The sequence below is a fragment of the Scatophagus argus genome, chromosome 7, assembly GCF_020382885.2.
Source record: "Scatophagus argus isolate fScaArg1 chromosome 7, fScaArg1.pri, whole genome shotgun sequence".
Taxonomy (NCBI): Eukaryota; Metazoa; Chordata; class Actinopteri; family Scatophagidae; genus Scatophagus; species Scatophagus argus.
Genome location: NC_058499.1, coordinates 9,932,637 through 9,949,852, shown reverse-complemented (window position 1 = coordinate 9,949,852; position 17,216 = coordinate 9,932,637). Strand labels below are relative to the sequence as shown.

At 42.5% G+C, this 17,216-nt stretch overlaps 2 protein-coding genes across 5 annotated transcripts; one reads left to right on the top strand and one right to left on the bottom strand.

Annotated features, from left to right (window-relative positions):
- The first annotated feature begins 428 nt into the window (after positions 1-428).
- Positions 429-9,348, top strand: rab3il1 (RAB3A interacting protein (rabin3)-like 1). Of its 4 annotated transcripts, XM_046393220.1 has the most exons (13): positions 429-585; positions 915-1,243; positions 4,175-4,358; positions 4,485-4,580; positions 5,250-5,327; positions 5,605-5,844; positions 6,057-6,176; positions 6,786-6,914; positions 7,017-7,129; positions 7,344-7,367; positions 7,720-7,819; positions 7,912-7,978; positions 8,086-9,348. In XM_046393220.1, exons 2-13 carry the CDS (start codon positions 1,035-1,037, stop codon positions 8,169-8,171), a joined length of 1,446 nt encoding a protein of 481 aa, XP_046249176.1. In that variant the 5' UTR covers positions 429-585; positions 915-1,034; the 3' UTR covers positions 8,172-9,348. The 4 variants fall into 4 exon arrangements, with proteins under 4 accessions (XP_046249176.1, XP_046249178.1, XP_046249177.1 ...); XM_046393222.1 differs by lacking the exon at positions 6,057-6,176; XM_046393221.1 differs by lacking the exon at positions 7,344-7,367.
- epx (eosinophil peroxidase) lies at positions 8,698-16,899 on the bottom strand. Its single transcript, XM_046393991.1, has 17 exons — positions 16,882-16,899; positions 16,700-16,787; positions 16,520-16,616; positions 16,259-16,434; positions 15,674-15,806; positions 15,435-15,564; positions 15,147-15,353; positions 14,182-14,551; positions 13,943-14,103; positions 13,599-13,857; positions 13,316-13,486; positions 11,650-11,887; positions 11,360-11,571; positions 11,114-11,278; positions 10,551-10,634; positions 10,257-10,353; positions 8,698-10,136 (listed from the first exon to the last, which is right to left on the bottom strand). Exons 1-17 carry the CDS (start codon positions 16,897-16,899, stop codon positions 10,079-10,081), a joined length of 2,664 nt encoding a protein of 887 aa, XP_046249947.1. The 3' UTR covers positions 8,698-10,078.
- Positions 16,900-17,216: the final 317 nt, after the last annotated feature.

The following is a 17,216-nucleotide window of genomic DNA, read 5'->3' as shown; positions in this document are numbered from 1 at the left end:
GGGACTCGTACACCTCCGGTCACTTGATGTGTTAATCTGTTTCAGCAACAAAGCTGCATTGTGAGGCTGGGTCCTGTTAATCTGAAGCACCAATGCTGCCACAAATAGGCTGGTTAAAGGCATGAGCGCTGAGCTGTTGTGTTCAGATTTTGGACAGATTCTCGGTCACCTGTCAAAGCATTTTTCTTCAAAGTCTAGCACATTGGTCTCTGCCTTTGGATAAATCACAGACGCACACATTTAAACACAATCTGAATTCTTCAGGTTGGTAAACTTCTAGAGGGAGAATTGATTTTTTTTTTCCCCCCATTTGAAGCATCAGTCAGTATTTGCTCATGGAAAACTCTTGATCAGGTGAGGCTGTGTGTCACCCCCCTCTGCTGGAAGAAATGTGCACAGCTGGGCTCTAACTGGCCAGGAGGTGTTAGTGATTAACCCTTCCGGTCTGAACAGGAGACCAACAGCAGGGCGAAGTGCAGACAACCTGCTTAACTCTCAATCTTGAGATTATCAAAGCACAATTTCAGCAGTTTCTGCTGCTTTTTGATGCACTGGCAGCAACTGGGGATCCGTTCAAACACTTATGTAAGTACAGTTGATGTGCTATTTTTGTTGTTACTAAATTATCCTGTGTGAGTTTAAATTTTATCATGTGTGTTGAACTTGAATAATATTAACTTAGGTTTGAAGTCCTGTTTGCACCGGATATCTCAAGGTAACAAATTCCTTTAGCATGACAACCTGCGAGGAAAAGAGTCTGACTTCCTCTGCAGTATTCAGAGAGTGAAGTGTGTGTAAGTTATAGTTAAACACTGTAGAGGTCACAGTCTGTCCACTGACTACTGGAAGACTTTGGTGAAAGTTTTATGGGCTAATAAGGTGCAGCATGTAACTCTTTCTTTTCTGTTTTTCAGATGCTTAACAGTCACAAGTGGGGACTTTATATACCACAAAAACCATTAAACACACTGAATGTAGCTTCAGCGGAGCCGTCTAGTAGTTTCTGACGATCCTCTGCGTTGCATGAGAGAGCCATGGATGCTTTCGAGGGAATTCACAGCGTCCAGATTTCCTCTACCCCACCATCTTCAGCAGCAGTCAGCCCGGGATATGAAGTCCTTAAAGCAGGGAGATCTGGAATAGCCGTATATTCCTCCACAGTATTTTTTGGCACACCTGATGTCCTCAAATCCAGACGCAAGTCCAGCAGGGAGACCGAGGAGGAAGGCTGTGTTATTGGACAGTAAGTGTTGGAACCTGAAGCAAAAAGATGAGGCTCATCCCACCTATGTGGAATAACAAAGATGTTTTGAATGTGTTTCCCAAAGTTTAGCGGTAGCTCTTTTCACTACTGACTAACTCTGAACCTCGTCTCTGCACCAGCAACATATTCACAGAAAGAGCACACGTTCAAGGCCCAGTTCAGGGTCAGATCAGGACTTGTTTCAATTTTAATGTTTGCCTTTTAATAGAGAGTACAGTTAAGAGCAGACAGGAAATGAGGGAAGAGAGAGAGATTGGGGAAGATATTCAACAAAGGTCCCCTGCCAAGGGTGCCCACTGATGTGCTCCTTTTATGGCCCATTTTTAAGGTGTCTAAAATCTGTGTTCAAATTAAATAGGGGATGATTTACTGTAGTATGAGAGTTGGCTCTGGTGCTCTTTTTTAATTAGAAGAACCTGACTGACACTGATGGTGATATGAAAAACTCGAAATGTCCCTTAAATCTGATTTTTAAAGAACTGTGAACAAGATATGTACTGAGCAGGATATTTTACAGCTGTATAGTAACGCTATCAGTGCTCTCTGTCGGCTAACTCTGTAATCAAGACACTTTCCGTGGAATTTCTGCAGTGCAGTGTCCTTTATCTGTCTACTGAAGAATTTATTTGATGGCTAATATAAAACTCTGAAAGGCTGGGAGCTCGCCAGGGGCCCCAGATCTCTAGGCACTCTTGTGTTATGTGATTTAATTGAAAGGTTGGTCCTGCTTTATGACTGGATCTTGGACCTTGTGTTGAAGATTGTTCCTCCATAAAATGCAGTTTTGAAGCCTTTAATATTTCAGTATTATGCTCACATGCAGTGCTGGACTGTAACTAAATACATTTGTACACTGAGAATTTCCCTAATATGGGACTAATAAAGGTTTCTTTTATCTTATTTTTATTTATAAGTACTGTACTTAAGTACAAATAAGGGGTACTTGTACTTTATCTGAGTGTTTCCATTCTCTGCTACTTTATACTGTTACTCCACTACATTTATTTGATATCCTAAGTTACTAGTTACTTTGCAGATTTAGATTATTAATACAAAATACAAACCAATACATTATGACACATCACCATGGATTAAGCAAATTATAATCCAGCAGTGCAACACATTTGATTCTGAAATGGGTCAAGAGTGAGTACTTTTACTTTTTGGTACTTTAAGTTGGATTTTAGTGCTACTTTTGTACGTTTACTTAAGATTTTGAATGGGGGATTTTTCTAATTTTTAGAATCCTGTTATACTGTAGTGTTGCTACTTTTACTTAAGTAAAAGACCTGCGCCATACTGGAGTAAGTAGTGGAGTAATCCGACACAGACTGGATGCTAGCTTCAGTGGTGGCTCTCAGCGTTTGTCGGTCGGGGCGTTGGGAGTGGATGCGCTGTCATATGACCTGTGAGAAACTGTCAGAAACAGAGCGGTGACACTGGTTTTCTCGCCTGCATGAAAGAAATCGGGGATGTGAAGACAATCAGTGAAAGACAAGAGTGGAAGAGCGTAAACCTGTAAACTAAGTTACTCCTTTTGTCACCATTAGACCGCCGCCGCCGCTGCTGCTGCTGTTGTTGTCGGTTGTCTACGTCAGCGTCCGCATTCCTGCACTGACCGTGATTTAAAACGGCTGAGACTTGTTTCACTGAAACTAGCTAGCTCAGTTACTACAACGTTTGATAAACTAACAACAACAACAACAACAACGGTGACAACAGCTGGAAGGCATTGGAGGGGAGAAGCTGAGAGATACACAGACAGAGTGGGAGGTTTATCTGCGGTCCTGGACACTGAGAGGGTAAGGGCGGATACTGGGGGGAAACCTCTTCGTATTAAAAAGTTGTACCGCGAGCTAACGTTAACTGTTAGCTAACGACATGTAGTTAGCTGGCCAGAAGTCCTGGTTAATGTTTGTAGTACTTAATTAACTAAGCTTTGAGAATGAGTTTAACGACTCTGTGGATAAACAACACAACACTCAATGACTGAATTAAATGCTGCTGGGATTGCTAATGCAGTAGAAGTCTAGAGAGGGTCAGAAGCTGGTCCGGGGTCCCTCAGGGGTCTGCAGTGATTTCACACGCTGTAACGTAAACTCAGTGATAAAGTGTAGCTGCATTAGAGCTGTAGCAATTGATCAATCAACTGATGAGCAATTATTGCTTGAAAACTGAGGTAGGAAACATTTTCATGAACCTTATACTGAAATGTCAGTGTTGTTGTTTAGTAGAGCCTGATTGTGTGTATTAAATTGATTTTACTTCCTACTCTTGGACTCAGGTCCATGTTTAGTACGTATAGCTAACTCAAACTAATGCAGCCTCAGCAGTCCTGCAGTGAATAGTCCCTTCTTGTGGGCTGAAGAATTGGTCAGTATTAGCTCATTGCAAATGTATAATTTGTTGTTGAAACATTGACTATAAATGAGGTAGATGAAAAATTAGAGTCTTTTTAAAATATAACACAAAACCACAGCCTTTTTAAAACAATTGATCTTGACATGGTATGTCGGTTTCAGTTTAAGGTGTAGTCAGTGAAACAACAACAATTTGCGTTAGTGTTGGATTTTGCATATCTGTCTATCACAGTCCTGCATGAAATACTGTGTATCCATTTGTCAGTCCTCATCATGAAAAACTCAGAAACTAAAACTACTTTATTTGTAAGGGGCAATGTACATTATTAAACATACATGTTTGTCACAGAATTATTTTTGAAAGCAGGCACAAACATGCACACGATGACAAACAACATGAGGCAAACAGGAAAGAACAGGCAATTTGCGAGAGAATCGGTTCTAATCATTAAATTAATACTATATCATTGACTGCCTCTGCCTCAGCAGCCATCTTGAAAGAGTGCGCACAAAATCTTACAATATTGCTAATATTTTTGCTTGTGTGAAGGTTGGTAGATCTGGATCCAGAGCCGAAGTCCAGAGTGGAGGGCGGAGGCCAGGCTGAGCCAACTTCAGGCAGAGACCATGGCGACCTCTCCCGGCTTCGTAGCTCCTCGTTGGAGATCAGAGAAAAAGAAATCAGAGAAAAGGGGTCAGAGATCCTTAGGGAACAGCTGGACGCTGCGAAGAAGGTGTGGTAATCTACTTTATGTTGGCACACAAAGAAACACAAAGCCTTGTGTGACCTAAAAAAGTTGACAATGCAAATATCCTTCCTTGTTAAATGTGATTGTGACATTTTCTCCGACACATCTCAGGAACTGAAACTGAAGGACAAGGAGTGTGAGCGTCTGTCGCAGGTCAGGAACCAACTGGAGCAGGAGCTGGAAGAGCTGACTGCCAGTCTGTTTGAGGTCAGCAGTAATCACTGCCTTCTGCTGAGTGCACTGTCATTTTGACACACGTCTGTAACCCTTATGATGAGGAAAGTGACGCAGTGTTATGGCTCATGACGAGTATTCAGATTCACAGTTTGTATTGCAGTGAAAACATTTATTGCAGGTTGAGTACTGCAATGTTTCAGTTTTTTCATTATGGGGAAACAACAGATATTGTAGAATGAGATTTCACTTCCCAGAACCACTCAGCTGCAGTAGTTTAAATCTGTACATGGACCAATGGACCAAACAATTTTATGTAATGTGTCCATCATGATTTTGCAGATGTACCCAGACTTACCAAATCTATGTTTGGTATTTTTGCTTTGTTCTGACTGGTAGCTGGTAAACATACTGGAGCATTCAACAAATAATTTCAAGACATTTCTGTCCATAATTGTTAGAGACTAATTAAACTGAGTGCTTATGTTGCTTTGTGCCTGCTGTATTTGTTAATGAGTATGTGGCTTCTAGCATATTTGCCACTTCATGTGGTGATAATTTTTTTGTTGTTTTGCTACCTCAAATATATATTTTATTATTTTTTTAAACACAGATTCATCACTCTCCATCAGTGACTAATTAAGGACAACTTTTGATCCCGTTTTTAACCTTGTGTTAATGTTTCAATCTTCATCCTAACAGGAAGCTCATAAGATGGTGCATGAAGCTAACGTCAAACAAGCAACTGCGGAGAAACAACTGAAGGAGGCTCAGGGAAAGGTGTGTGAAGTTGTTTCTCTGAGTTTCTGTAGTCCTGTGGTGATTTTCATGACCTTTTGTCCCATTTCACAGCACTCAGACTATTTTTGTATTGTGCTTTGATTCCTATTTAAAATGGTTTGTTATTCTGAGTCTGGTTTTTTAGATACATTTAATGTCAACAATAAAGGCCACAAATATTGTTTCGGCAAAGATATCGATTTTTCTTTCGTCGTCAGAATTTCATCACTTCCTCAATTTTCTTTTTTCTGTACTTTTTTCTGTGTCTGACTCTCAGATTGATGTTCTGCAAGCAGAGGTGACAGCACTCAAAACTCTAGTGTTGACATCAACACCTTCTTCACCAAACCGGCAGCTGCATCCACAGCTGCAGTCTTCAGGAACCAGGGGGGCTTACAAAAAACATGTCGGGGGCCACATCCGCAACAAGAGCACGAGCAGTGCCTTTCCATCCTCAACTGGAAAACCAGAGCCTTCCTCTGTTTCTGTTCAGCCTGTGACCAAAGAGGACCGAGAGGTAACCTGAATGTTTGTACATTTGTCTTTCCTCTCCTTGAAGTACGTTTCTTCAGCTCTAGACCCTTCATTCTGTTCATTCCTCTGCTCACTGTTTCCTGTCACTTCGGTATTCTTTCCCTGAGCCGAGTTCTCTTTGCTTTTTCTTTTCTCTCAGTACTAAGCTCTCCCTGACTTGTTCTTCTTCCTCTCTGGTTTCTTTTCCTTTCTCAGCCTGCTGTTCCTGCTCTCCTTTCTCTGATACTCTGCCTGGTCCCTGGCCAGTCTGTCAGTGTGACCTTTGACCATTACTGGCAGGAACGGGGGGAGGGGCTAGGCACTGACTGCAGACAGGTAACTGCATCCTTTTGATCAGGTCTTCCAGATTTAGCTGCTGGCAGTCCTTTCATAGAACAGTGAACTTGTTTTTCCTGCCTTAGTTTGGTAATGACTTGATTCTGACAATAAAAGACAGTTTTATTGGAGAGTATCAAGTAGCACAGCTCTTGAAAGTCTGCAGTAGTAGTTTATTTTGAAGACTCAAGGAGGCACAAGTAGACTTTAACTTTCACTAATTAAATTATCAAATGACTTTTAGCCCCGCTTGTGACGTGGCAGCTTTAGTCTGTTGGGCGCTTTTGTCCAGACTGAAGCATCTTAACAACTATTATATGGAGGCTATGTTATGTTTCCTTTGGCATCATAATCAGGTAAAAATTTATTTTATGATCAAATGCCTGCAAAACATTGCCATCAGCCTGAGGTGTACTTTGTGTTGATAGCTAATTTGTAAATGTTAGCATGCTAACATGCTAGGATGGTGAGCATGATAAACATTGTTAAGGATATAATATATATGACATTTCTGCATTAAAAAGACTAAATTTGTTGTATATTTTGTTGTGTACTTACATTATCCCAAAAGTTTAATACGTCAGTTGATGGACTGTTTTCTTGTTGCAGATGGACTCTGTTTTATATGCAGAATTTCTGATGTGGAAGGAGAATCCAAGTCTCGAGCGATCCTCTGCCTTCTTGAGTCGCATCTACAGAGAAGATATTGGACCCTGCCTCTCCTTCACGAGATCTGAGGTCAGAGTCTCACTGCCTCTTAACAGATACACTACATCAATGCATGTGTCATTTTTCACTGTTTGAAGTTACATTGACATTACTGATTATTGTTCTCCACAGCTGTCACAGCTGGTGCAAAGTGCAGTGGAAAACAATTCTTTGACGATTGAGCCTGTGGCCCTGTCAGCGTTACCGATGGTTAAAGCCTCAGCTGTAGAGTGTGGCGGCCCGAAGTGAGTCATCACGTTCACATTGTGACTCATCCTGTTCTCTCTTTGAGCATTCACTGCTAAACAATGGCTAAGTCAGCACTGAAAATCCACTCTTAATCGGTTTTGGTTTCTCCCTTAATGGTCATAGCTGGAGTTTTTTCCACACATCTCAGAGGGGTTAAATTAACGGGCACATTTCTAATCACTGTCTGATTTAAAACTCTTTTTCTTTCAGTGGCTTTAGGGCAGCAGTAGAGACGTAAGTCCTCTCAGGAACCAGTCACCCGTTCAGCTTTTCACTAACACAAATCACTGTGGCATGAAATGAAGTCTGCCTGTCCAGATCTGTCAAGAAATCTGTAAATTAATGCATGTCTCTGGGTGTATGTTAATGAAAACCTTGAACCTTTTCCTCTTCCTCTCACTAACTTTCTCCAGTTGTGCCTTGTTCTTTGGTGTGTTTCATGTAGTTGTTGTTAAAAGTTTTGATATCTACTGTATGTTTCATTGACAACGTGATGTAATGTAAAGTGTTTGCTGTGATAAAACACCAGCTGTGTGTATTCACATCTTGCAGCAGTTACCTGACAGATTATCATTTCTCTCTGTAGAAAATGTGCATTAAGCGGCATGTCACGCCTCTGCCGACATCGCATTAAACTTGGTGACAAGGAGAGCTACTATTACATCTCTCCTTCCAGCCGAGCCCGGGTAGCTATCACTTTATCTCTGGAATCTTCACTACATATGCTGCTGTTACTACTGTTAGCTTAACAGTAACAGACCTTATTTCACCTTTCTAGATCACGGCTGTTTGCAACTTCTTTACTTATATCCGCTACATCCAGCAGGGCCTGGTGAGACACGATGGTAAGTTATCGCATGTACTTGTATTTTATTGTTGAATGGATCTGTTTTCTGTCTTTTGTTTCTTGCTGACATGTTGTATCTTTTGCTGTTGTTGTCTCTTTGTGCAGCGGAGCAGATGTTCTGGGAGGTGATGCGTCTTCGCAGGGAGATGACTGTGGCGAAGTTAGGTTTCTACGTCACTGACCAGGGCTAGAAGACCTGACAGTCCAAGGAAACAGGACAGCATGATCCCAGGACCTGGATTATTCAAAGTCCTAGTGAGGGTTAAACTGTGGTAACACAAACAGGTCTTGGATCGGTTTTAGTCGCAGAGGTTGTACAGCATTATAGTTCTGCAGCAAAGGTCAATTAACAAGGGAAGCAGAAACCGTTCATGTGCCACTTTTATGCATTAAGACAACAAATTTAAGCAACAGAGCCAGACAGAAGTGAAGTGAAAAAACAAAACTGCTATACTGAAGGCCTTCAGTAATTCTCTCCAGTGGTGAGTAGAATTGTCTCTCTTACTCAGACCTCCCCGGCTGGAGTGCACACAACTTATCATGTTGATATAATAGTCTGTGCGTCATGTTTCAGGAGTTCATCCGATGAAATGCAGGGTGAAAGCAGTCTAGAGAGATTAGTTGGTCTCTTACCTCAAGTATTACATTCGTATGTAATTGCGTAATGTAGTAGTTCTTTTGTGAGACTGACAACATTCATGTAGTTTCACAGAACAGTTATTTGGGTAGTGTTCTTTATTTGTACATAAACAGCAGTATAATCCTCACTAGCATCTCATTGTTGCTTTCAATTATCTTCTCAAACACAGCCAATACTTTTTGTCCCAGCATTTGATGCACTCCTGCACCACCTGATCTAAAAACACAAACGAAACAGCTGCAGCCTCTTGCAAGGGAAACGTTTCATGTTAGCCTGGCTTGTAATTAATGAACAGATTTATTGTTAATGAATTAGTTAAAACTCACCTATGCTCAACGTAGTGACAGTTCAGTAAAGTCAGAAAGCTTTAATACAGGTGATTGTAATATGCACAACTGTTGACTGTAGTTTTGCACGTCTGCAGTGAACAGTATGTACGTGCAGTAAAAGCCATAAATGACTTTGCATGAATGCAGTACATAGCCATATTATACAGTTTATAATGGTTGTACCTCATAGTATAGATTTATTATTATTAATGGCCAATTTTTACAGACCGCGACCTCTTGAAGGTAAAAATGAAGAACATTGTGTCAGAAAGTGCAATAACTGCTTCTTGGCCATCTTTAGGTCTTTGAGGTTCCTAACCTCAGCGTACTGATAATTAACTGTGTCTTCTGGTGTAAACACTCCATTAAAGATGAGGCATTGTAGGTGGCCTGATTACATCACCTTTGTTTTGCGTGTGATTTATAGGTCCTTTTGAACAAAATTTGATAGTAGATAAATGTCTTTGCTGCGCTGACCTGAATGTCCGGTAAAGTTTAGACTGAAATCTGAGAATGTTGACTCTTCACTGCAGTTCACTTTAACCCAGTACAACAAGATGACACAGAGACCTGTTTCTCTCAGGGCACGACGCTGATTTGGTGTTAGATTAAGATCATTGCCAGGAACCGCCAGGTTCTACTTCTACAAAATACTCTGAAACACACACAGACGCTCATACACACATAATTGCATAACAGAGTTGTGAGCAGGAATCAGGTACAGGCATACAGAGGCCACATCCCACTCAGAGAGGCTTTACAGTAAGATCTGTTTTTGGAGCAGACATTCCAGTAAGATTTTAGTTTCCGGATTGAAAGGACTTTTGTAAGCTTATTATCTTGTTTTTTTATGGCCTCATCGCACAGATTACCACTTTACAGACCTAAATAAATAGTTTGATTTGTAGTGAGTTAGTGAGCACTGGCAGACTGGTCAGTAGCAAACAAAATGTCATCGTATAAGCAGGTCAACAACGGAAACAATCATTAATGTAAAGTATTGATTCGTTCAGGCATAGTGTCTGTCTACAGCTATTATAAATTAACAACACAAAATATGTTACTACTATACACAGTTAAAAACATGTTCAAAGAGTCCAAGGATGATGACCTGATGATGGCAGACTATTTAACTTTTCTCTTGGCAACATCCAGCATTGACTAATTCCTCTTTCTTGGTGGAATATCTGCAAATAAGAGTTTTCACAGATTTCATGTTATTTCTACTGTTATGCTTTATTACATTTCAGAGATGAATGAACAACTTATAGATTTTCAATTGACTTCTACCTTCACTACTTACTTACCTGCGGTAACAGAACATCAGCAGCAGCAGCGCAGCCACGCCACCGATCACCACTATCACTGCAGTGACAACCAAGGCGGCAGACAGCGAGGGGGGCTCTGGATCAGTGTACACAAACATTAAGACACAACCGCGAGCAATCTTCACATGCTATACATGTTTAAATATCTCAGCAATCTAAGCAAGGAAAGATTAATTTAGTTACAAAGGTACAAAGTTTACAAAGTACTTCACAATACAAGAATTTTGCACCAAATATCAAACAGGTACGCATCATTAAATGATCTGAACCTACCTGAGCAAATAAAAGAACCTGGTATGTTTAGGCACTTGTGGTTTTGTGGGCAGAGAGAAGTTTGTTCTTCGCATTCGTTAATATCTGAAACAAAACAATGAGATGTGATTTTTTTTTTTTTGTAATCTGATAGGAGAGGACATTTACTGCTCATCTGAAATCACGATACGAAGAGATTTTACGATGACGATACTCAAGTGTTGGCTAAACTGATGATGAATCATACCACCTGATCTTGACTGGCATATTGGGAGTTTGCCCACTTTATATCTCAAGTTTCAAGCCAGCACGGACAAGAAGTCCTTAAAGTGCACAGAAGGAAAGAAGTTTGACATCCACAATTCAGACCATGTGATGTGCTCGAAAACTCCAGAGCAGCTCATAAACGGAACTTGTTGGGAGGAAGAATTTTTGTTCACATCTAAATCTCAGCTTTACCATCATAAGAACATGAGTTTTGCTTTGATTTTGCACATGTAAACTGGATTCTGATACACAGGTCTTTAAAAATATTATAATATCTTTTGCAGTCATGTCACCAGACTGTAGTTGAGTTTTCGTACCTTGACATGCTGGGGGGGTGGGACTCCACTGCTGGCTGTTTGGATCGCAGCTGACAGTTGAAGATCCCAGCAGCTTGAAGCCAGAGTGACACTGATACAGAATCACAGAGTCACAGAGCAGCGAGTAGCCAGATTGAATCCTGGGTATTGGACCACAGCTGGGATCTGGAAGAGAGGCAGGACCAAGCAGGGAGAGGTGAAAAAACCGAAAGACAAACCTGTTATCAGACCGTCTTCCTTACTTACCTGTGTCTGGCTCTTTCCACGGGGTGAGGTTGAGGTGGGAGATGAGCGGGTGTGAACAAGCCAGCATGTCCTCTGACCGTTCGGTGTGTGAGAACGGATCAGCGGGGACGTGAGTGATGTGTGTGTTGTCACAAATGATGCGGGACAGAGAGACGGCCCGGAGGTGTCTCCTCTGGGTGCTGGTGAACAGGCCTTCCCTCTCCCACCAAAACCTTGGAAGACAAAGACAGAATTAAATTTGTCTTCTTGCATCAAAATGGTCAGAATTTTACAACAGGATTTAGTTTTACTTGTCCCCATCTCTCAGCGCTCTGAACTGTCTCGCCAGCAGGCAGGACAGGAGTGGTCCGACCCGACCTCCAGGAAGAGCCGGCTCGGAGATGGCCCCCACCCACACATCGATATTGTGTGGTGTCCCGTACAGGAGCTGTAATTTGTGAGCCAAAGTGAAGTTACTTAGAATTTCGGCCAGTTCTGATGTGGTGTTGGGAACAGAGAGGCTGCAGAACCGTCTCCACGAGCTGTATCCTGATGGAAAGAGATGGGACAGAAAATACGATGTGAGACCCTGAGTGGACAGTAGAGTGCAGATCTCTGCTGGGCACTAATGAGCTAATCCCAGTTATATCCACTGATCAGACAGACTGGGTCATAAAAATTAATAATTCTGATTAGTAATGGTTGGATTGCAGGTGGATGAGGTCATACACAATGAAGGAAAATATTAACAACATTACCTGCAGCAGTTCCATTAAGAGAGATGCTGTGTACGTTTACACATGACACAGCAGTGCAACCTGACCAATTTATTTAAACATCTTGGCACACTGACGAGACTGTTCACACTCCAGTGCTAATTAAGGTTCTGTGTTCTTCTACACAAACCAACAGGTTCTGCATAATCACACAGACAGTCCAGCTTGGTGTGAAGCAACTGTGTAATAAAACATTAGTGGTACTGCACCATTAAGCCACCAGAGGCCATGTATTTATCATTGTGCCTTGGGTACATGTAGTATTGTGTATAAATGCAGCGTGGAACTTTTGTTTGGTATGTGCGTCATGTGCCACAAAGGAATGGGAGTGGAAACCACACCTAACTCTCTCAAAGCAGCTCTGTGCCATGTGTTGCATTGTGTGTTGGAGTGCACCCATTGTCACTGCTACGCTGAGCCTGCTATTCCCAGCAGAGCTCCACCCAGCCTCATCCCCAGCAGAGGCCTGAATAACCGAAAAGGTCATCACCTATTAAATGATTACTAATATTTTTTAGGAGACATTTCTGTCCAAGGTAAGCATTCATTTGCATTCTACTCTACTGTTGACTCTAAATGCCAACTGACAAGTAACTACAAGACTAGTGGGGATCTGGAGTGCTAATTAACACACATTCCTACATCTGGAACTGGTTTATGAATCAACAGACTTTTTTTCTTCTTCACAGCAGACTTTCAAAATCACAAGTGTTAATAATTAGATTAATCCTGGCTATATTTGGTGTTCACTTTCCAGAGGGCTGATATTGTGCATGTCGAGTTAACATGTCCCATTTCATACTAATGTATACTCTATGCATTTAATATAAGTATATTCTTTAAGTTAGCACACACAAAATATCTTACCGTATATCTTACTTTTTAAATACTTACGGGCAATGACACATGTCTCAATGAACAGCGCACCTTTGGAATATCACTGCCAGCTAAAACTAGAACGCAAAATTATTTTCTAAAGATTAAAGATGTTCTTTGTGTTTTTTTTTTTTTTTTAAATTTCTTTAATGCTCTCACTCCCACCTACACCTTATTTTCATTTTCTGCAGGTGTGACAAGCTCCTCCATTTGCTTTGCTCACTGCATGGTGGGGTTATATGTGCATCAACAAAACAAATGCACCAGATTCAGTATAAAGTGATGCAGTAGTGCTGTACTGTGACAGATGTAAGAATGCAGATACCGGGAAGGCCATGATCCCGACCCCTCTGGAGGTTAAGGGCCCCGAGGTCTAGAGGCATCCCTCCCTGTGCCTGAAACAGCTTCTCCGTCAGCTCCTCCACCATCATCTGACCTGGAGTCTGCAGCTTGGCCGGAGACAGCAACAGACCACGCAGCACAGGGTCTATCCCACCTGGCACACCACGAGAAAGAAAGAGAGAGAAAAAACAAAACCAACAAAAAACATAAGTAAATCACATATAATTTAATTTATAAGTTTTGTGGTTGACAGTATTGTTCTTTACCTTCTTGTATAACCCTCCAAGAGGCAAACAGTGAGTGATGCAGAGGCAGTGAAGGATGCTGGGAGTTCGTGGTGTATCCTGGCCCCAGCCTGGTCACTACTGGCTGCACGGTGACATGGGCAAAACGAAACGCAGCAGCTGCAAAGACGTTAGCGATGCTGGGATCCACCTTCGAATCGTAGCCCATGTAGGGAGGCATCAGATGAGACGTGGCATCCTCACCGAGGACCCGTGGCAGGTAGTGCTCCCATGTTATGATCTGGAAAGCAAACAAGTCAGAGTGCTGGGAGTGCACATGTAGGTAGAGGTGAATGGACGTCTGACTAGTCTGCTGCTAGTGGTACCTGATGAATGGCTCCCATGATCTTGCGGGCCTCCTGGTAAAGGGTGTCAGGGCTCCAGTGAGGGTTGAGCAGGTGCAGCTCTTTGACCAGCCGGTTGTGCTCTCTCAGAAAGAGCGTGTGCAATGCGATCATTCCCAGGTGCTCGTTAGCTCTGGAATCACCTGTGAAATATTCATGATGAACAACAGCTCAACTGAAGCCCGCAGAGAACACACACCTCCCTAGATGCACTCGCTCACCGGCTTGAAAGCAGGACGTGGTGTTCTCCTGGCGCTTGGATCTGTCCGACCTGTCCCCTGAGATGGTGGAGTTTCGAGGGCCGCAAGGGTCCAGGTGAGCCTGCAAGCGTGGAAGGAATGGCATGTAGGACAGCTCCTGGTCTGAGTGTTGGGAGTTGTGGGCCATCGAGCCCAGAGGACAGGAAAGGTTTCTCAGAGCTGACGCCAGACTGGTGGAGCTGCCGTACACCATACTGGCATCAACAAAGGAGGTGATGGCGTTGAGCTGTTCTCGGTGGCGATGAGACAGGACTCCTGCAACACAGCTGGGAGCAGAGCGGAAGAAAGGCATGCAGCTCTGGATGCCATTACGAGGATCTGAGAGAGGGATCTGAGGAGAGATTTTGTTATAGTTGACGATGAGGAGTCTTACGGGTGGTAACACACACTTATTGTATGGTCAAGTTATTCATTGCTTGTAATTTCTAGCATTAAAATTGGTACCCCACATTGTTAATTTCACACACCTTCATTTATACTTTGCCTACCTTTACTTAATTGTGTTTCCTATTGTCTAGTTTTACTTGTTTTTGTTATATTTTCTTTTAGTATATACATATATTTCATTTACACCTCACAATGTATTGTATGCACATATGGAATATTCATATATTTACTGTGTATATTGAGCATCTTAGACACAAACTTTCTTCCAAGACGACTAAAACCATATCTTGCAAAGACAATAAACCAGTGACAAATGGGTCACAAGTGGAAAACACATAAGTTTACTTTGTGTTGTAGATTTTATGTATTTCAGAGTACTTAATAGTGTGTAGCATGTTTCACATTTGAATTTTAAAAAATGCCTCTTATATAAATGAAGATAATGAAAAGAGATGTAGCTTCTGAAGGACTAGTTAACAAAGGGATGAACGGGACAGAAAAACAAAACACACTGAGGAGCGGCTGACAGCAAAGAGCACCTGTATGGGGAAACAGGGCGCGTCCCGGCTGCAGGTGTGGGTGCAGTCAGCTCCTGTCCTGAATGCGGCTGTACTGGGGCTCTGAGGAATCTGCACCATATCGTGATCGATCCACTGACCCCACTCCACCAGCAGGTGGGACAGAGTGGAGTCCAGAGAGATGTTGTCGTTGTGAGTGAACAGCACCTCTTGAGACACCAGCCGCACCTGGACAACAAGCAAAGCGTTGGAGCTACGGCAGCTGACAGGACAGGGCATGAACGAGTGCTGCTGCTGCAGGATTCTTACAGGAGGCAGAGTGGTGTTATGGTAGGTATGCTCTGGATCCCAGCCTCTGGGCGTCCCCCATGCATCCTCGTACTCTGGAGGCAGCCAGCGGGAATATGGGATGTTTGCAGCCCCCCATCTGGGATGCTGTCTAAACGGGACAAGAACACAACAGATGCAGTTAAAATAATAATTTTAAAAAGCTATTGGAGAAAACGCTGCTCAGGTCACTTTTTGTCTGTCTTTGTGTAAGCACTTACTTGTTGTTGCACTCTCCTGTGATGGATCTGTAGCGCTCAGACAGACAGTCGGAGGCACAGCTGGGTCTCTGCAGCTCAGCGGTGCAGCCCGTCACCTGCAGCAGGTTCTCCATGTCTCCTTCACTCAGCAGCTCTGAGGGAACATTCAGTCAACAAAAGACCTACATGTCAGTAACATGTAGCAAAATGTTATGTACTGACACAGTCACCAGAGCGTGAAATACAGCAAGAGCACAGAAAAATAATTAAAATGAAAGTAACACAAGCTGGGCTCACAGGGCAACAAATAATAAAGAACTAAATATAGTCGGACAGGCTTTTTACTTTTTTTGGCTCTTCTGGATAATGAAGGAAAGTAGAATCCCTCTTTATTTTAAGTCTAGATGTGGAGGAGAATTTTCAGCTGTTAGTGTTTGGTGGATATGTGAGAATAAATAAGGGGACAGAGTCAAGAAACTGAATCTAATGATTAATCTGTTGCCTGAAACATACTGAGAGACAATGAAAGGGTGCCAAGCATGCGAGATGTTTAGTTCATCAAAATACTTTAGGGGATTTGTGTTCTGTTGGGCTGTGGTTCAGTACCCTGAGGGCTGGGCTGCACCATATTGTGAGTGTAGACCATCTCTCTGATCAGCTCCACTGTGTTGTCCAGCAGTTCTGCAGCCCAGATCTGAGTCCTGGTTGTTGCTTCAACCTGTTTAAACTGAGCCAGAAGGTCACTGGGTCTCAGGGCGCCTTCAGACAGAGATATCTTCACCCTGCAAACATCAGTAGCTTAGTTTTCAGTGCCAACACAATACAGATTTGGGTACTGTAGCAGGTTCTATCACAGTAATTTTGTACCTTTCGTTTGTGCGAGCGTAAGCAGCATCAGTCAGCTCAGCTGCTCTCTGAAGAGCCTCCTTGACAAACATAGATCCCAAGTACACACTTCCTGAAACTACCACAAAGGCAAACTCAGATCCACTTAAAAAGGCTCCTCAGTACCCGGTCTGGTCAGTAATAATCAAACAGACATCCTACCTGATCTGTTGTCATATTCTCCGTTCAGTGAATGGTGCTCAGGGAGAGAGAGCACGACCAGAGCCAGTCCAAGCAGAGAGACGGATACCTAAAACCAGAACACATCTCACTGAGCACCTAAAAAATGTGTTACTTTATACTATTAATTAAAAATAGACAAGAAGGAAAAATGAGAAACTCACCATGAGTGCTGCGTCCATTTATAATGCTAAAATAGTTCAGTCGGTGCAGAAAGAACTCGCTAAACTAATCAAGCTCATAGTATCTTACCACCACAATGACCGTGACTCATCTTGAGAGCCAAGTGGTGTCAGTTGATGTGTGTGTATAAGTGTGGGTCGGTGTGTATTCGGCTCAGAGCGTCGCGGCTGCCATTTATACACTGGCAGTGGGACCAACAGGTATGTGCAGAATCCTCTTATCTGTTCTCCTGGTGACAGGAGGGCAACATCAAACACTGGACTCACCACCTCAACCGAAGAACCTTTCAAATCAAATTTTACTTCAGCCCTCTCGC